At 37.5% G+C, this 21,508-nt stretch overlaps 1 protein-coding gene across 3 annotated transcripts in view; it reads left to right on the forward strand.

Moving 5' to 3' along the window:
• The window catches only part of LOC142850432 (cytochrome P450 2C25-like), a 61,566-nt gene that overhangs the window by 16,306 nt on the left and 23,752 nt on the right, over positions 1-21,508 (forward strand). Inside the window, exons 6-8 of one of the 3 annotated variants that reach the window (XM_075973979.1) lie at positions 2,168-2,355; positions 5,273-5,414; positions 6,555-6,788. In XM_075973979.1, the coding sequence (XP_075830094.1) occupies positions 2,168-2,355; positions 5,273-5,414; positions 6,555-6,736 (512 nt within the window). In that variant the 3' untranslated portion in view covers positions 6,737-6,788. Of the gene's footprint in view, positions 1-2,167; positions 2,356-5,272; positions 5,415-6,554; positions 6,789-19,735; positions 19,926-20,966; positions 21,130-21,508 lie in introns of those variants that run through there. The other 2 variants (XM_075973978.1, XM_075973977.1) reach the window with 2 other exon arrangements.

Below are 21,508 nucleotides of genomic sequence, written 5' to 3' on the forward strand. Positions count from 1 at the left end.
CTTTCACTCTGTGCATAATGCCTGGTTGAGGGTCTCTGAACTTGTTGCTCTCTGCTGCAAGATGAATATTTTCTAACGATGACTGAGCAAAACGCTGATCAATAAGTATAGTAGAATGTCATCGGGAGTCATTTTATTGTTATAATTTTTGTTTTAAAACAGACGTGTTTGGTTTTACCCTAGGTCTCAGGGCTATCTAGTTTCCCATTATGGCCACCCAAGCAGTGTCAAGAATGAACTTGATATCATGGAGTGAGTCTTAAGTCAGATAAGTTCTTGGTTGGTTACTACCACAAGTTTTGTGCCACTATTGCCCTAGCATATCTTGGAGGCAAGACACCATTGTTGATAAAGAATGTGTGGCTGGGTTGGTGGTTACATTTCTCTTTTGACAGTAAGCAGAGCATATTCCTCTACCAAAGGTCCTGGAACATATGGGTGAAGGCTCTTTGAGGACATTGACTTGACTTCTCCATGTTCACAGAGTTTTGTACAATGAGACCTTGCTATCAATTTTGTAGAGCAACCTATTGTCTTGACAATAGCCTGGATTGTTTGGAGATTTTTCTGGAAACTCCTTTGATCAAAACTCAATTAGATGTAACCTAATGCTGGTATTGGAAGTTTCAATTGAGGAAAAGTGTTGTTTAGTTGGGCCTCTGCCTCGCCATTATATTATTTGGTTATTACATTAGATGACATTTCTGCTGTATTAAGATTCCATACATTCAAATGAAGTTTAGATGTCTCTACATGTATTCCAACCTCCATGCCTCTCTCTCTTCTCCACTTAAGACCTTAATTCAAGCACCACATCCAGTAATCCATAAACATCTATTCTATCCCCCTTCCTAACATGGTCTATCTGTCCTTCATCTTTTCTTATTTTATACCTAACTTCAGAGGTTCTACAGGTTGTAGCTTGGTTATCATTGTTTTAACAGCAATATCCAAGTTTAAGTGAATACATATAATTGTCTTTGTGTTGTGTGGCAAGTCTTTCTGTATGTACGGTACTTTTATTGGTTAATGAATAAAGAAGCTGTTTTGTCCCTGTGACAAGGTAGCATAGAGCTAGGCTGGGAAGTCTGAACTGAGTACTGGGAGGAAGAAGGTAGAGTCAGGGACATGCCATGTAGCCCCACCACAATGGACAGAAAATTGCCGGTAAGCCATAGCGATGTGGTAATACAAAGATGAATGAAATGGGTTAAGTTAAGATGTAAGTGCTAACCAATAAGAAGCTAGAGCTAATAGGCCAGGCAGTGATTTAATAATACAGTTTCTGTGTGATTATTTGGGGTTGAGCAGCTGTGCGGTTATTTCAGGGAACAAATTAGCAGCCTCCTACAACAAATTGAAACTCCAATATGTGCTATTTAAATCCACATAAAAACTGAGAGGGCTTGCAAAGGAATTCTAGACACTAAAATCAAAGTTTACCTGCATTTTTTCCCCCCGGATTGGCTCTGCTTGCTGGCAGCATGCCACAGCTTCTTTAAGAGAGTCTTCCTGATTCAGTGGTTGTATAAGAAAAATAAAAAGGCAGTTTTGAAATGGCAGCTTCCTGGATCATGCTACCAGCAGAAACTCTCTTTCAGGAGGTCCTGCTATGGAGCATTTAAATGGGGTTTGTGAACAGAGTGATAAAACTTGCTTAATGGCATCGCAGACCTTCTGAAACCTGACCCTACATCTGGAGTTGAAAAAATGGCTCTCAGAGGGAATGAATGGATCTCTGACCTGCTGGACTGGGCAGAGCCAAAAGGCCAAGCAGCATTAGTCCCAATAATGGTGCTTAACATTCTAAGAAGCACTCCTGGACAAAAATGGATTTCAGATACACAATAGGACAGATTCAGATATAAAAGACCCCAAATAATTATATTGTTTTATTTGATATTTTAATTAATTATAGTTCATTTGTTGTCATAGCTACTAAATAATAAATATATCCTGATCTATCATAGTATCTGTAGAGGATAATGAAATAAATCCATAACAGACCATTTCTGTATAAATATATGTATAAATACTTTTATCCATGAATGAAAATTGCACATTTACACTTATTTTGGAATACCCACATAGTGCTGTCTATGGCCTGACATTGTGCCAAAAATGTTACTTTTCTCCTGTTTTTCCTTTTGTCACTGTGACCATATAGCTAAAGTTCAGGAAGAGATTCACCGTGTGGTTGGCAGAAACCGCAGCCCCTGCATGCGGGACAGGAGCCACATGCCCTATACAGATGCCATGATTCATGAGGTCCAGAGATTCATCAACCTCGTCCCCACCAGTGTGCCCCATGCAGTGACCTGTGACGTTAAATTCAGGAACTACATCATCCCCAAGGTGAGCTTGTCTCTTCTCTGATGCACCTTTGTGCTCTTGATGCTCACAGGTTCACAGTGTCGTTACAGTCCTCTGAGTTATCTGGTGCTGCCGATGGCTTATACAGCTTCACGGTGAGAGGAGCAGCTCTACTGCAGGTGCAGATATAGCTGGTAATTACACGCCCACATTTGTCTCTTCCAAATACTGTTCGGCAAAGTTTAGGTATTTCTGTTTGAAAGTCCATAGTTTGACAATTTTACAAAAGTCTTTTCTGAATTTGCATCATTATGAGAAAAAATATCTCCAAATTGGAAAGAATTGATATGCTGGATTCTTCAATCATCAATAAGGTTATATCATTCAATCATTTATTTATGATGTTTATGTCTCTGCCCTGTTTCTTTTCATTGATGTAGTCTGTAAATATCTTTTCAGAGGTCTCTTAAAAGGTGAATATCTTTCTGTTATTAATTCTCTAGTGCTGACTCTGCTCTTCTTTCCATTAGCTTAATAGAATCAATTTATGTAATCATTGGTCTTAATTTTATCTAAACATATTAATTTTATTATTTCTAACAACATATCTGTAAACGTATGTGAAATTGAAGGTGTTATGTGGGCTAATACTTTTCTATATACTTTTCATATTCCTGTGTTCTTTGTTTGTCTTCAGTATGATGAATTGCAGGATAGTGATGAAGAGACCTCTTTGCAATGGCCATCAGTTAGCTCATTTATGATTAGGATGAAGGATAGTGACTTTAATATCTCCCTATCAATTTTGAGGTCCTAGGATACACTGATAGTTGCGTAGATCAGATGAAAAATATTGATCTGATTTAGTTAATGGTGTATGAGATATTTTATTGTGGAGACAATTAAAAATGCGCGTGGTCCAGGAGCACAGATTTTCACTTTGAGATGAATATTATTCACAAAAGTTGGTACATTATTTTTGAAATTGTTCTTTATGCCTATTTTATGGTTCTATGTATTTCTTACTCTTGATCATCGACTGTATATGGCGTAAACACATATTTATAATGGATTCCTCCACTGCACATTGCTTATAGCTTCTAGTTTAAGAAAATTCTCTTCATAGTTTTTCTTCCTCAAATTTGTTAGAATTTGTATATTAAAACTAAACTTTCACCTTAAAAATGAGTTTAAATTGTTCCCTGATGCCATTATGACTTATTTAATTTTTGTGGCCACTTAGTGTTGTTTTGAAGACACCACAAACTACAGATGAAAAATGGAGAATTTTTTGTAATAATTTCATTCAGTAAGGATAACATTGCTCTCTCCTGGGATTCTTCTATTTTTTGGTGAGGTGGAGGTGTGGGGCACACGATATTAAGTTTGTAGTTACTAACATCATGTGTAGATGATAGAACTTACTTTTCCAAATGGCAGTAGGTTTTCTGTATGATAACAGTCTTAGTATATGGGTTAGTGTATCTGTTTGGCTAAGGGACAGTCTCAAGGTAAAAATGTTGAGGTCTGTGATTAATTTACAGAACTTGGTTCTGTTTTTATACTTAGAGCCAACTAAATAAATATAACAAAGGTCAAGATAATAACAGCATATCTCCTCATATCTTCAGTTTGATGCGAGTGTTGCATCAGCTAAACTTATACTTCGTCATTCCTCTCTTGCAGGTTCATGATATGACAGGTTTCTTTGGAATCTAGTCTAGGAGAATATTCTATTCTTGTACTTTATGAAACCACTTGGTTGTTTCATAGCTGATTCTACATTCTGTAAAATAGGGTAAATGTTTTCTTAGGTTAAACTAGAGCCAGTGATCTCATCAAAACAAATAGGATAAGAAGGAATTGATGATCTTTGCCATAATTGTTCTGGTAGATTTCAGCCTTTCTAGGTCAAGAAGATTGTGCTGCCCCTTCAGAAACTCTCATTGCAGCAGAGAAGCAGTCATGGGCAACATGTAATAAATGATTATAAATATACTATGTTCAATGCCTATTGACACTAGAACTTAATTTTCACATAATTTAGACATATCAGAAATAGTATTTTTAGTTTTAAATTTTTAAACATATTTAGATGAATTGCTTTCTAATATATGTGGCAGCCTTGAAAAAGATTTGTAGACCACATTACTAGAAACTTTGAAATGATATGAGATTAGTTTGTGTTCTGGTTAAAGAGAACTTGCCTGCACCAGTCCCCAGCAATTTCCATGTGACTTCAGAAGTTTTATTGATTTAGCTGTCACCAGATCATCTTACTTTCATCATACTTTGTTTTATTCTATTGTCTCCCTCTCCTTCCATTTCCATTTCTTCCTTGTTTTCTCCCTAAGAGTCCTCATCCTGTATTTCTGACACACACATAAACATATGTGCATTTCTATGTTTATTTTTGTTCATTAATATAGATAGATTATATACAAGACTGAACACATCTTCTCTGGCACATAGCCCTACATTTTCTTTCTTATAATATAAATACAAAGATAGATAGATTCTATAAATGAGAAAAAAATAGTGGCCTTTGTCTTTCCATCTTCCTTATTTTACTTTATGAATGTTCCCCTATGCTGTTCAAAACACTCAATGAATTTTTCCACTTGGAACCTGATTCACATGAAGGGTATGTAGACATATGTGATGAACTAGAGCAGTCAGTGTTCAGAGAAGCATGAGTATAATGAAGGAAATGAAGAAGAGACTCAGATGTTTTAGTCCAAGTACTCATGTGAAATGTCATTGAAGTCACATCAGCTACACTACTGTGCCTTACCTCACAGTTCTCCCTGCTCCTAACTGCTCTGCCTGTTGAAATGTCCCTACTGTTCTTTGACCTTAATCGCAACTATGGAGCAGAAAGTAAACCTGGATATTATCCTGATTTGTTTTAGCTCTATGATTTCTTTTTAACTTTGTTTGTTTCTGTGTTTTGTTGTAGGGAACAACGATAATAACATCACTCTCATCAGTGCTGAATGACAGCAAGGAATTTCCCAACCCAGAGATATTTGACCCTGGCCACTTTCTAGATAAGAATGGAAACTTTAGGAAAAGTGACTACTTCATGCCATTTTCAACAGGTAATAGAAATTCATTTCCATGGATCCAGGGACACAAGGATCTGTGGAGACTTACATAGTGGCTCCCTAATGGCCAGTGATCAGGAGTATGACTTTCAGTGTTTATGCATGTCATGATAAAGAGATTTTTTTCTCTGTCAGGTTATCAAAGTTAGGCTTTAATTGTTCATCCACTGTTAAAAATTCAGAAAGTTAGAGTATAGGGTGTTTGTATTCTTCCTTTAGCTACATCACAGAAATACCAAAGAAAGCAAAGTCCATTTACACTCTACTCACTCACTGTGAAAACGGAGACATCAATCAGGTCTTCTTTGCTGTATCACTCACCTCCATTCTAAACTATGTAATTACAAGTCTCCTAAAATACCGAAAATTAATGAAGTGCCCCAAGTGCACTTGGTGAACACATGAATGAATAATGCTTCTTAAATTTCACTTAAAGTATGACAATGAGAAAGACTCCCAGATCTCTGGGTTATTGGGAATATCAGTACATTTAACTCTCCAATCTTACATATTAATGCAAAAATCTTACAACATTCTAATAATTGATTTTCCAGTCCTCTCGAAATTCATGAGTAGGGGAGAATCATAAGAAGAAATTATTTACCATTAGTTGAAGTTTATGATTAGATCAGAGAGTTTTCACTCAGTTAAGCATAACAGAAACATCAAGACCATCATGAGATGATGGAGATATTATAGATATTGCAGGACATTCTACACAGATGAATGGTAATCCTGTTCCTTTTCATTTATGATGAGAGTAACGGATATTGTGTCCACATCTGTGGTGTGTATGCTACCTTTGGATATGCAGCTTCCATCCTTGGTTTTGTTATTTTTGATAACACAGAATTCTTCTTTCTCAGTCTTCTAGACAGTCAGAGTACAGATGTGAACAACCTCATCTAGTTAAAAAGTAATTTTGAACAATGTATTTCTTAATAGTATAGGTTAATTGAGAAACAAATATGTTCCACATTTTTCTATTTGCTGAATTAATTGTCCTTTTAGGTAGCCACACGTCTATCCATCCACCTAATAACTTATCCTTCATTCATAGTCTTAATTTCAAATGCAGTGATTCTCAAAATTTACAAATAAGAATATAAAATTTTGGTTTTTTTTGCCGCCTAGGAAAACGGATTTGTGCAGGAGAAGGCCTGGCACGAATGGAGCTGTTCCTATTTCTCACCACCATTTTACAGAACTTTAAGCTGAAGTCTCTAGTCAAAACTAAGGATATTGATACAACCCCAGTGCTCAATGGACTTGCCTCTCTGCCACCCCAATACCAGCTCTGCTTCATTCCTGTCTAAAGAAGAACAGATTGCCTAGCCTAAGCTGTATTGTTTTCTATAATTCTCCTCTAGACCTTCATTCACTTCCTTCCTCATCAAAGACAAGACGTCCTTCCCTCCTCTCATATATTTCCATTCTGTCACTTCCCAGGAAACACCTGTTAACCATTTGGCAACTTGTAGAATAACAGTAGAAATATATTGCTATTTTCTATTCTCTGCAACTGTGATATTATTCCTTTTGCTAATGTTTATCTGGTTTTTAATTAAAACAGAATTTCACTGCCAAGTACTGTGATGAGAGAATTCATGGTCCTTTTCTTCTCTATGTTTTTAGTAATAAATAAGTTTGATTTGTGCACCTGTTTTTACACTTGCTTACAATTTATGTAACAAGTGAAATAAAATAGAGTTTCCAACACATCACGTTGGTCCACACATCATGAATCATAGAGAATGTAAGAGTGAGTGCTAGAGAGATATTTTATTGACTGAAGTGCTTGCCACTCAACACTGAAGACTGAAATCCAGTCTCTGGCATAGAAATAATGACACGACATGGTGGCATCTGCTTGTTGTACCAACACTGGTGAAACAACAAGAGATCCTGGGAGTTTACTAGACATCCAACCCAGCCTAATTATTGAGCTTTGTTTCTCAGTGTTATATCTGAAAACATGCTTGTCAAATCCCAAGAAACAACACCCAAGGTTCACTTCTGATTTCCACATATGTGTATGCACATGCACATACATTCTCTTTCATATAGGCACCTGATTATGCATACACATCCACACATCCACATACATGCATGAAATACAGAATGTGAAAGGCAAGGTGGTATCAAGGCTTTTTGGCTGAGCATCACTTAGACTCACTAGAAGTATTTGTATTTGAAACAAATAACCAGTGTCCAGGAGTAGCTCCAGTTAGAGGATAAGCCCCAGGGAGGAATGCAATTGCAGGGTCAGGTCATGCCTTGCTTTAATGTCAATAAAAGGTAAACTTTTAAATATGCTTTTGCCTTGATGTTTTTAGGTTAGAACTGAGCATGCATTTTGTTTACCTATTGCTAACCATAAGCTCCATGTGCATCCCTTCTCTTCCTAAAAGAATAATGATCCCAGGAGAAGTCACATTTCTATAACTTCGAGATGCCTTATTCCCTTCCCACTTCATTACAAGAAATCTAATGGAAGTGACATTACTGATTATCCCTTCCCTAACTTAATCTTAGGGAAGTCACTTTGTCTGGAATTGCTAATTCCTACCTTGGATTCTACTGCAGATTTATATCTGCACACACATTCGTGCACAAGCACATATTCACAATGCTATTTGATCTATAATACAGATTGTTGTGGTACAAGATGTGACCTTTGGTTAAAATGGGTCAAAGTACTAATATTTTTATGTTTATGTATTTTCCTAGTTTCCTAAGAACACTTTACTCCACTATTCTCAGGCCTTTAAACCTGCATTCAGACTTGCCCCTGTTTTCCTGAGTATTTGTGTTGCAGTCAGATTACATGGGAAATTATCAGTTATAAGGCCATGTGCACCAATAGCTTTAATAAATTAATTCTCATTCATCTATTACCTTTATGTCTCTCTATCATCCCCCAACTCATATATGTATGCATTTTGTCTCTCCTTTCTATGTCTGTCTATCAACTTCTGCTTGTGCTTCTTAAGAAACCTGAGTGTAGTGGCATTTCATTTTTATTTTAATAAACAAAGATTGTCTGATGTTCAGGAAAAATAAAACAGCCATACTGGCCACCCTTACAGACCAGGCAGCAATGACACACACCTTAAATCTAGTAACCACATTGACACACACATTTAATCCCAGTAGCCATACTAGATTTCCATAGAAACCAGGTGGTCGTGGTGTACTCCCTGAATCACAGAACTAGAGAGGATTACAAAATGGAAGGAGACAACTGTCAGTATCAGTCTCATTCTGAGGTTTCCTGTAGGCCGGTTCACCATTTTTGGACTGAAGTCAAGGTAAGAGCCAGTGGCTGACTGCTTACTTTTCCGGTCTTCAGGTTGAATTACAATATCTGTCTCTGAGTTTTTATTAATTGTGTTTCACCTGAGTATTTAGAGAGCTAATTTTCTTGACATTGCTTTTATTATTTCTTTTGAAGTTAACTGTGCATACACTTCTAGAGTATAAATAATTCATATATTTGGTATTCTTTAGGAATTTTTAAATGTGTTATAAAGTGCCGTGTTGCTTTTGGGGAATTAAATTACGTACTGTTTCTATGCCCTTTATTTGAATTATGGTATTCCTCTTGATATCCTGAAATATCTTCTCTCACTCTTTTGTAACAAAAATTTACTGTAAATTTTTTCATTTACTTGTAGTGAGACTCTTCAGCTCATAACATATTTTCTTTAATTGAAGAGAATCCTACTGAATACTTTGTGGGCCTCAACTATTATTCCCCATTGCTTTCACATTGTTTACAATTTTTAATCCTTTTATATCATGTGTATATTTATGTATCTATACATGTAAATCATAATTTCACCATACGTATTATGTGTCTCTGGTTAACTTACACATTTTCATGTAACACTATATTCCTAACTCTTATGAATTCTTTGATTTATTTTTACTGAACTAGAACGTTCCGCAGGTGAAAGCACTTATGCCCCAAGAATGAAGATCTGAGTTCAGATTCCCAGCTTCCATATGAAGACTTGGCATGTTTGTACATTTCTGAAACCCAGTACCTTGATTTAGCCACTCCTTTTGTGTGAATCCAAACTTCTATGCACTGCCCAAGACACACACCTCAGCTGCTTCAGCCTACAGGTTCCTTGAGCCACCTTTCAACCTCAATGTTCAATCATACCCTGCAGACCTTAACAGAATAATTCAGCCTGATAATCCTTTCCAAACACCCACCACAGCCTTAGATATTCTCCTTAACACCAAACTTGAACCAGGACACATTTCCTTCATATCAGCCAATCTCCATGTATCTACCATATGCATTCATTCTATTTAAGCCATATTCCGTCTTTAGACTCAACCTACCCCACACTTTCTGTATTCAATCCCAATCTTCTCTGTCGATTTCAGACAGAACTAAAGAAGTCAACATGCACAGATTATTATTGCCAAAATAGAAACAATGTGAAAGATAAAGGCAGTATATCCCCTACAAAAGTCCCCAGTCCTATAGAACTTTATCCTATGAGAATTACCTAAGATGACCCTCAGGACAAAGGATTTAAAAGAAATCTCATTCATTTTAAAAAATTCAGGATGGAATGAGTAGAAGACTCAGTGGTTCAGAGCATTGAATACTTGGTCGTCTGGAGGTCCTGTGTTCAATTCTCAGTGCCTACATCGTAGTTTATAACCATTTATCATGGGATCTGATGCCCTCTTCTGGTAGTAAGTTTATATGCATAATATATATCAACAAAATTTCAAGTTTATAAAGAGACATAAAGAAGAAGCTCATGAACTTAAAGAGAAGGAGTTAAAAATATAATCTACACCTGTGTGGTTTCCACGAAAAACCAAACAGAAACCTGGTGAAAATGAGCAACAGGAGTTAAAAATATCATTCAAATATAATTCAATCAGGAGATGGAATTACTGAAGAGGAATAGAGATGAAATGAATATAGAACGGCAAAGCACAATAACCAAGTAGAAAATTCAAGGGAAAACCTGAAAAGATCATTAATTAATCAGAAAACAGAATGCCAGGACAGAAAGATATAGAAAAGGATTAAGACAAAATGAGAAAAGAATATGAAAAAATTACAAAAAGCATAAAGTGAATATATAGAGAATGTGAGATTGAATTTTTAGTTATAGGAATAGATTAGGAAGAATATTCATAGATCAGTGGCATACATTAGACTCCAATAAAAGCATAGAAAAGTTCCCCAGTAATAAAAGAACACATACAATACCAAAAAGAAAAGATCAGAAAAGAAACTTCTCACCACATCTCATGGTTGGAAAACTAAGTATATAGAACATAGAAACAGCATTGAAAGGTATCAGAGAAAAACACATATCATATATGAAGGAAAATCCATCAAAATAATGGTTGTTTTCTCAATAGAAATGTTGAAAGCCAGAAGAGCTTAGAGCAGTGCATTCCAAATCTTAAAAGAGCACAGCTGCCAATCTAGAGTAAGTATGTAACAAACTGTCTGTCACATATGAAGGAGGAAAGACTCCAACGTGTGAATAGCCTACAAATGTTTATCCCTCATTCTGTGTTGTAATAATTGGATCGGCGGGGCTGCATCCCTGGCACCCCAAACGCCTGCACAGCTAGCTTTAGCTTATGCCCCGAAATAATTACACGGAAACTGTATTCTTTTAAACACCTCTTGGCCCATTTCTATCTAGCCTCTTCTAGGCTAGCTCTCGCACCTGGACTAGCCCATTTTTAATAATCTGCTGTAGCCCACGAGCTGGCTTACCAGGAATGATCTTAACCTGCATCTGCCTGGAGTGGGAAAATCATGGCGACTCTCTGACTCAGCTTCTTTCTCCCAGCCTTCCGTTCTGTTTACTTCACCCACCTAAGGGTGGGCCTATCAAATGGGCCTAGCAGTTTCTTTATTGCTTAACCAATGAAATCAACAGATTGATATATGACACTCCCACATCACTTCCCCTTTTTCTGTTTAAACAAAAAAAGGAAGGCTTTAACTTTAACATAGTAAGATTACATATAACAAACAGTTATCAAGCAAGAATTACAGTTACAATATTTATATCTATTTTATCTTTTATCATAACAATGGAAAACTATAACTATCTATCCATTCTTCAACTCCATCAAAGACTCCAGAAGGATATAATGTTACCTAAAAAACACGAAGTCCAAAACTTTAGAAATAACAGAGACATCTCGCTGCTTGGACAGTCAGTCACCCAAAGTTCTTTTGTACCGTTGGGGCATCCATCTTCAGCCTTCAGGCCCAAAGTATCTAGCAGACATTTTCATCAAGCAGGAAATTCCAAAGACAGTTCAGTCACTTTCTGCAGTATCCTGCAGAATGTCTCGCAGACTCTTTCATGAGTAAGGAACCTCGAAAGACCATCTCACCTTTAGGCAAGTTCAGCAGTCCTCTCTCTGCAGGTTCTTTGTGTCCAGTTTATGCATCAGTCCAGGCAAGAGCAGTTTCTTGCCCAAATGGCTATCAAGCTCCATAAGTATCCTCTTCGATGCCCATCTTCCTCTCGAAGTAGCTGGTGCTGCCAGGAGCAGATGTGTCTCTTTGTCATGAAAAGCCCCAAGTTATTAAAACATTAAAAATGCCATATTCTGCAGTCTTTGAAAGATATGAAGAATGTCTATCTAACTGAAATGTATCTCTATATATCTAGAAAATCTAACTAACATGACTACAAACTTGACTATTATTTATGATTATCCATCAACAACCTATATTTCCTAATTATACATTACATTTTAAAAATGAACTACACAATCACAACACCTTATTCAAGATCAGAAATACATATACATATAACAAAATTGAACTTAAAATCCACACCAATGCATATAACTCATACCTATATCATTTCCCCCTTTAAATGTAAAAGAACATTTATAAAAATATTTTGGGAACATGGGCGCAGTGTTTTCTCTCCAAACTGCTTCCTGCTGAATGGGGGCACTGTTAATCAGATCATTTAGGGTATAACCTGTGTGCCAGGTTTATCTCAGTTGGCAGTTGAGTGAAGTAATTTTTTTGAGGGTGTTCACAGGAACTTTTCGGGAGGTCGTGGTCTATCATACCATATCGGGATAGATGCAATCCACAGGGTCTGGTCCTCTGTGAAAACAAAAGAAGACCCTCTCCAAAGCATCATATCCTTAGACCCAAATTCTGAAGTCATACCCTCATGATATCCGGTTTGGTTCCACTTGGCAGCCCATATAATGAAATGTCTCTCTGAACTTAGCTCCTTTACAGTCAAAAATTTTTAAAGAAAACACAATAATACAAAGAATTCACACTCTCTGTGAATTTTCCATTTTTATGTGGCTTATTTTTACTTTATTTCTCTTAATCTATAACTATCTGTAGTCTGTCTCTTTAAAGACTTTACCTTTTTTTTTTAAACCATTAACTTTATTCTTTATATTCTTTTTCTTCTCTCTCAAGCCTACGTACATTCATCCAACATTGTGATCCATAGAGGTCTTTTATGTCTGAATCTGTCGTATTGTGAATCTGTAATTTTTTTTTTACTATCCAGGAGCATTTCTTCAAATGTTAAGCAGTTCTTAAAAACTTAAGTTGCGCCATATAGGGGTAATACGGTATTGCCTGTTTCCTGCTGAGTTCAAACCTTAACTGCACTGTTTTTATGGTAATTACGGTAGTTCCTGCCTGAGACTAGCACAGTTCATCATGGGGGAGCCAAGCAGCTCCTGCCTTAGAGCCATTTGTTGTCCCTGAGCTATGCACAGTTCCAGGCACAGAGCAGTCCACATTGGAGCCACAATCAGCAGTTTAATTTTGAGACTGAGCGTGCAGCATAGAAACACTTTTTATCCAAGTTACAACCAATCTGACACGCAGAGCACTGTGCAGTCTGAAAACATATCTCTTCCGCCATGCTCTTCCACCTGCCTAAGCCTGATTCTGCCATATGCACAGGTGGAGGCGGGGAGCGCTGAGAGCACTCTCCTTCCGATCCCAAGCAGGAACACAAACATCCACTCCCATAAAATCCATTGAAATGCTTTAAAGCCAGAATTTGCATTGGCAGCACAGTCCCAAGAAGCCTCAATTTAAAATTATGCAGCTTTTTTTCTGCTGCTGTTGCCGAATCAGGAAATCTGTCTACAGCACACCATCAACAAATAGCCAAAAGCTGTGTTAAACTCTGTTTTTTTCTGTGATTAAAATTAAGCTTTCTCAGGTTTTATGTGGAATTCATTAGCACGTTGGGTGCCACTCTGTTGTAATAATTGGAGCTGCGGGGCTGCGTCCCTGGCACCCCCAACGACTGCATGGCTAGCTTTAGCTTATGCCCCGAAATAATTACACGGAAACTGTATTCTTTTACACACCTCTTGGCCCATTTCCATCTAGCCTCTTCTAGGCTACCTCTCGCACCTGGACTAGCCCATTTTTAATAATCTGCTGTAGCCCACGAGCTGGCTTACCAGGAATGATGTTAACCTGCATCTGCCTGGATTGGGAAAATCATGGCGACTCTCTGACTCAGCTTCTTTATCCCAGCCATCCATTCTGTTTACTCCACCCACCTAAGGGTGGGCCTATCAAATGGGCCTAGCAGTTTCTTTATTGCTTAACCAATGAAATCAACAGATTGATATATGACACTCCCACATCACTCTGTCCTTTTCCCAGTAAGTCTCTTGGCTGACCTTGTGGCAATTAGCCAGGTACTGCCAAGGGTGTCTACCTTTCCCAGATAAAAAAGTGAAGTGCTTTAGGAACAGGGTTGCTATCTTATATTCCGACTGACATATGTCTACTCTGCCATGTAAGTCTGGTATCTCTGTGGAGGATCCTCACAAATATATTTCTGAATATCAAGACAGCTATATTTTGTTTTTATGATAGGCATGGGGAGAGTAAAAAAGTTGCTCTGTGCCAAATCTCTTCCTGATAGCACCAAAGAATATTAGACCCTCAAGGAAGGAAGCTACAGATGGTTTTAGATGATGACTTCTGGGCTATTGATGCCAAATTATCCAAGGAGAAAAACATTAAGGAGCTGGTACATATTTCCAGGAGACTGATTGAAGGTGAGGATGATGTAGAAAAAGCAGAAGATAAAGATGATGTGGATAATACACAGAGACACTACAGAACGGCTGCTTACCTGCTAAGGGTAAAACTCTCAAAAGAACCCTCTGCCTACAAGTGTCGATCAGGACAGTTAAGAAATAACAGATTGTAGGGCCTGTGTTCTTCCTTGCCACCTTCAGATCAGCTTTCTTCTATTGCTCCCTGAAGAGAAAGAAAGTACCTTGTTCTCGTTGCCCGATCACCTATAGCTTCCTCTGGGGCATCTTCTACCTCCTGCCCCTCATGAATGCCTTCTTGTACCCCTCCCCATTTTTCATTGCCTCAAGGTCTAAGGAATACACAGCCTCAATTGTGAAGTGTTTCACATGTCACTGCACAGATGCTACTGCTATCCACAATGTTTGTCACCTGTACTGGCCATCACAAGTGCTAATGTTTATTTAAAACTGAGTTTTTAACATGACATCACTGGAAAATATAAATTATTACTATATACCCATTCAGTAATTTCCCTTTGGCACGCTCATAATAACAAGCATTCTTGATTGTTGGACCAGTTGCAGCTGTGAACTGTGTTGAGGACTGTGGCTCTGAACAGCACAGAAGGCTGGATGATAAAGCTTTACAGAGTTAGACCCGGTCCTCATTGGCTGTACCACTAGGGAGAACTAACTGGTCCTGCCCTTCACTGGCTGAAGCGCCCAGGAAACTATACTTATATATGGCCAATAGCGAGACAGGAGATAGGATAGGCACAACTGTCAGAGAGAAATTATAGAGAAGGAGAAATATTGGAGAAAGGAAGGAGTGAGAGATGGAGAAGGACATTAGGGGGCAGCCACCCAGCTACACAACAATCCTTAGCGTAAGAGTTTAAGTAAGATTTAAAGAAGTAAGAGAACAGGGAAATCCAAGAGACAAAAGGTAAACAGGATAATATAAGTTAAGAAAAGCTGGTAGGAAACATGGCAAGCTAAACCTGGACATTTATAACTAATATAAGGCTCCTTCTGATTTATTTAGGAGCTGGGTGGCGACCCACAAATGAGCCCAAAGAGCAAAACAACAAACTACAGCCAGTGATGTAAGATGTCTGTCCTATGACTGCACAGGTTCCCACATGATTCTAAGGCAGGTCTAGAGGCTCCATCTGTAAGCTCTGATCTTAGCACAGGGACATCAGTCTCTGCCTGTCATATCTCACTGAATTGCAGCAAACAGTGAAACCAGTGCAAGATTCTCTGCTAGCTCCACCCACCAGGTGCAGATTTACTCTCTCTTCAGGTCAAGGGAGTTGGGGAGGGTGGTGGTGACAGTTCATGTTGTTCCAGAAGGTCAATATGCAGATACACCAAGGGAATGGGGCAATGAAGTGTCATCACAACTGGTTCAGTACAGGTTTAGAGTCCAAGGCAATGACTTTTCCCTTCCAAATGTATCCACTGCTCCAGGCTAAACTAGGGAAGTAGATTCGACAGAGACATGCCTTGATTTCTAAATTCTTCAGTATAACTTTTCTTTCTATTTTACCTAGGTTTTGCATTATAGATTCTCAGTTGGCTATCTTAGTTCTTGAACTTGGTCTAAGAACACCTAATTGAATATTGTGTCTCTACGAATATGAACACTGGAGAACATTGCTATTCACTCTTTGAAAAGTTGTCTGAATAAGTCACAAGAACAGTCAACTAGAGTAGCACAGATTCATAAAATGATAAAAATATTAATTACAAACTCGAAAACACACTGATTTCAGAACATACCTATGAAATATTTGAACAAATCTCTGAATTCCGTCTACTCTTACCTCTTCTTTTTCATGTTTAAAATGTTGAATTCAAATTTTTATAAGTGTTAAAACAAGGTAGATACTTAAGATACTGGCAATGCAACCATTTTCTTTATTTTAGTTGTCAGATCCCACTATGTCAAAAACGTGTTGTTCTAGAGGATTTTGCTGGTGGATGTTACTTCCTTGAAAGAGGAGGTAAACATGAAGGCTGACTGACTGTTTAGAACTGCCATGCTTCCATCTAATCTGCGTTGCAAACCTCACAGCTTTGCAAATCTTTACACACTGTCATTTTAGGGTGACAGGTAGGTGCTTGGGTTGGTCATGTAATATATGTTATTACCTATGTGGCTTAGGGGAAGTGAGCTGGAGACTTTGTGGTCCTCCTGGTCCTCAGAGGTCAGGCTCAAACCCCTCTGGTGACCTTAATTCTTCTCAGAGTGGGGGAGCTCACTCTAGGACTTCCTGTGTTCACAGGAGCCATATACACTATGTAGATGCCCTGTCCCCGCTGCTGAGCACCTGCTGGCTCATTTGAAATTGTCATGTGGAATGAGAAAGCCAGTTTTTCTTTTCTTATTTTCTAATCCAGTCGAATAATTAAAATAATCACTGTGATTTTTGTTTATATCTCTATACATTTGCCCTAGCCAAAGATTTTCTGCTGTCTAATTGATTAAATAATAGGTTTGTTTAATAAATGTTTTTATGCTTTAAGAAAAAATAAGAACTTCATGTGATGAAGAGGCTAGAATGCTACAAGTCTAGAACTAAAAGACTGGAGGCCATCTCTGCTTCCATTGCAGCAATATTCCTCCCAAATCTGTATGTGATTATGAAGTAATCTTTTTTAATGTATATATATATATACATATATATGTATGTATGCATATATATGTATACACACACACACACACACACACACACATATATATATATATTTCCTGACTTTTACCAACTAAAATACTAAGAATTTTAGAAGACATAGGAGGCCTGTACTTGAGTTTTCTTCATATTTTATAATCACCTTACCTAATGCTTCCATTGGTAAATGTGACAAAGGTCTCCATATATGGTGTTCTTTGAAATTGTTCCCATGTTGGAACAAGATATTGGCAGAAAACATTATTCCAGGTTTTTTTTAGATGTGGTCCATCATAGTTTGTTCCAGAATAAACTATTTCTTTTTATTCTTTTGAGTGAGAACTACTTTTTCAGACATGAAAGAGAGACTGTCAGAAGACAAAGATGACTGCATGTCAGAATGAGGAGGAACATGGTAAAAAAAAGTGTTTTTGATGTCATAGTCATGATATACTTGAACAAAAGTGACAATAAGAAATCTATCCAATTGTGTGATGAATATGCATTAGTAATATTTTTTCATAAAAATGCATAAATATTTTTAAAAATTATGTGATGTTTCAGTGATATTTCATTTGTATTTTGATAAATAAAGCTTGACTGAGGAACAGAGAGTAAAACAGCTCTAATGGTCAGCCTTATAGATCTAGCAGTGGTGACTCATACGAATGATCCCAATAGTCACATTATTTTGGTATAGAAATCTGGCAGTAGTTTTGTACACCATTAATCTCAGCCCTAGAAAAAATTACAAGGTGGGAGGAGACGTCTCTCAGACAGATTCTGAGAAACCTGAAGGAAGGATCACCATTTTATACTGAGGAGGACGTAAGAGTCAGTGTCTGGTTGTTTTTCTTTTCTTATCTTCAGGTTGAACCCCAATATCTGTCTCTGAATATTTATTAATTATGTTAGATGATGTTGACAAAAAACAGACAACCTGACAAACAAAAATGTAATGAAGGGTCAATAAAATGTTTTCCCAAGAGTCAGCTCATCTTTGCTTGAGTTACAGTAATTGGTTATACTTCATGCATCACCAACAACTCTTTTCTTAAAAAGCAAATAAAAATGTAGATCTGTTGAAAACAGAGGCCCATTTCTCTTTAAGAATTCTTATGTTTTTATATTCAATAAAAGTAAAAGTTTCTCTAAAGCATCCTGCTGACTTACAAATGTGCCAGAACAAGTATCACTCTGGGCATGAAAAGAACTCTTCTAAGACTGTTTTATTCAAATCTATTCTTTAGGATTTTAGAGCAATATGATTTGGGGTATGAATTACTGCTTACTTCATTGAAAATAATGAGCATAACCATGACTTTGGGTTATTGAAGTTTATATTAGCTCCCTTTGAAGCCATTTTTGTAATCTTTGATAAAGATTACAAAACTTGATCAGACTCTTCTGACTTCTGTGTAAAAACAATAATTAACTAGATTCATGTTTACTGGGAATGTTAGTGATTATGATCAGTATAGTGCCATAGTCCACAGTCAAGAAATTATGATGACTATAATTAAGCTAAATGCTTTTGTATAGGGAAGGGGACGAAAATGCAAGAAGTGTGGCTTAAGTTAGAAATGCTCCCTTTAGGCTCACAGTTGAATACTTGAATACTTGGCACCCACTTGATGGGGAGTTTTGGGTCATATCAAATATTGTTACTGTCTAGAGACTATTCTGCTCACATAGTTTTACATCTGCATTGGTGGTATGAAGAGACTTCTCATACCTTCCCTAAGGAAACTATTGTATAGCCAGGGGAGTAAGTAAATCCACTAGATAGTTTGATTTCTAAATTCTTCCAACTCTGAGCTGTGAGACACTGGCAGTGCTTTATTTCCCATTACCTTTAGGGGAAAAAAATCTTTCATGGTTGGACTACACAACACTGAAAAACAAACAACTTTCTCCAGCTAAAAAGCTTAATATATATCTTCTGATTCGAGATGTGTGTTTAATAGCTATGTTTTGTTATCTTAGTTTTATAAATGACCAAAGAGTAAAATGAGGAGCTATAGACTTACATTGCTTAATAAAATATGTCCAAATGTTTAATATAGGAAAGAAATATTTTAAAGACACATGAAAGAGAGACTGTTTCAGAAGACAAAGATGACTGCATGTCAGAATGAGGAGGAACATGGTAAAAAAACTATCCATAATGTTAAATTCTTACCTGGTCACTAACCTGAGAATGTAAATGTTGAGGTGTTTTCTTCCATTTCAAAATTCATTTATTTTTTTTAAATAGTCGCTCATTATAAATGTTTTTTTAAATTTTTATTAGCACTATGAGGACAGCAATCTGTACTGTTAACCGGAAATTCAAATGGATACCCTGTAAAGAAGGACAAGGGCAATGGGTAACAAACATATTATTTTTATTTCTATGAGAAGGACAAGGTCTGAGAGAGAGAGAGAGAGAGAGAGAGAGAGAGAGAGAGAGAGAGAGAGAGAGAGAGAGGTTAAAGGTTATCTGATTGACCAGTCAGTGATGTTCCAAAGAGGACATGTTGATTCACCCTGTAGTGTTATAAAAGCTCCATGCTGACTGAGCACAGCTGTGTCAGGCAGAAGGATCTCCATGGATGCAGTTGTGGTCCTGGTGCTCAGCCTCTGCTGTCTGCTTCTCCTCTCACTCTGGAGACAGAGCTCTGAGAGAGCGAAGCTCCCTCCTGGCCCCACGCCTCTCCCAGTTCTTGGCAACTTCTTCCAAATAGATGTGAAGAACATCAGCCAATGCTTGAGCAATGTAAGTATTCTTTGTGCCCTGCCAGTACCTTATAAAGAAGATAAACTGACAGTTGCTTTAGATGAAAATCTAGTATCAGAGGCAATATTGCTATAAATAACCACAAAGTCAAAATTCTTGCAAAGCATTGTGTACCTTATGACTTTTATAGCTGGCCAAGTATGTCTAATCTTGTTCCTCAATAGAATCATTCATGGTGACTTACAAATTTACCTTTCAAAAGTAAGTGGGCCTTACATTGCTGCTTTAGTGCTGCATCATTTTGCCTATTCCATTGGTCCATATGCCTCGTTTCTGTGAGTAGCAGACAGTTTCTATCACATAACTCTATAATATAATTTGGTATCAGTTATTGTTATATCTCAAACAGCATTTTTACTCCTTAGGAGGGCCTTGACTATTCTTGGTCTTTTTAGGTACCATATGATGTCCTCTCCTCTTTTTCTAAACCTGTAAATATGGCATTAGATATCTGATGTATAATATTAAAGCTATAAATATAGTAATTGAGTTTAGTAGTATGTGTGTTTTGTTTCTTTGTTTCTGTTTCTTCTCTGGTCTTCTGACTGCAGTGGCCTGTGGTTGAGGAAAGAGCCTCCACACCTGTAGGCTAGACTTCTGTATGTCATAGTGGAGTTCAAACTGCCTGAGTTGGGGAACTGGGACATGGTGGGAAAGATGGGAGGCTTGATGGTGGTTAGGGTGGGCAGGCGCTGAGACAGAGGGGGCAGTCAGCAGGTATGTATATTTCCTATATGGAGTTCTGGTGGTCAGCATCCTGATGAATGTTTTGGCATGGAAATTCATTGTAATATTTGTGTAAGAAGCTGTTATATGCTTCACTGTATTTGATCAATAACTGATATTCACCATAATATGATATAAATAGGGCTTCACAACCATTTGAAAATGAGCTTTGCCTGACTAAAAATATTAAAATACAGTGAGTGATATTATCAGTGTGAATGAGGTTGACTCCATGGAGATTAAAATGACTTCTTTTTTTTTGCTAGCATTTCTATTTTTCTTTTTTGTTTTCAGTTCTCCAAAATCTATGGCCCTGTGTTCACTCTGTACTTGGGCATGCAGCCCACTGTGGTGTTACATGGGTATGAAGCAGTGAAGGAGGCTCTGATTGACCATGGGGAGGAGTTTGCTGGCAGAGGAAGGTTTCCAATATTTGAAAAAATTAATAAGGGCCTTGGTAAGTAACTATGCATGTTCATATGAAGGGTGCAGTGTTTCTGTTGAAAGTGAAGACTGAAAGGAGGGGAGGGACTTCTTCTTTAGGTGCAGGTTGGACCTCTTGTGGTTTCCACCCATCAGATCTCTCTTTTATTCCTAGAATATTTTTCTAGTGTTTTACCATTTTTTAATTTTAAGTTTTTAAAAACCTATCTTTTCTTGTTTTACATACCAATTCCAGTTCCCACTTCTCCCATTTCCCTGCTCCCTTCACCTTCCCTTCCATCACAACCCCTATCCACTCCTCAGAGAGTGAAGGTTTCCCATGGGGAGTCAATAAGTCTAGCATATTGCTTTGAGACAGGACCAAGACCACTATATGTAGGCTGAGCACGGTA

This window comes from Microtus pennsylvanicus, chromosome 5 (genome assembly GCF_037038515.1).
Source record: "Microtus pennsylvanicus isolate mMicPen1 chromosome 5, mMicPen1.hap1, whole genome shotgun sequence".
NCBI lineage: Eukaryota > Metazoa > Chordata > Mammalia > Rodentia > Cricetidae > Microtus > Microtus pennsylvanicus.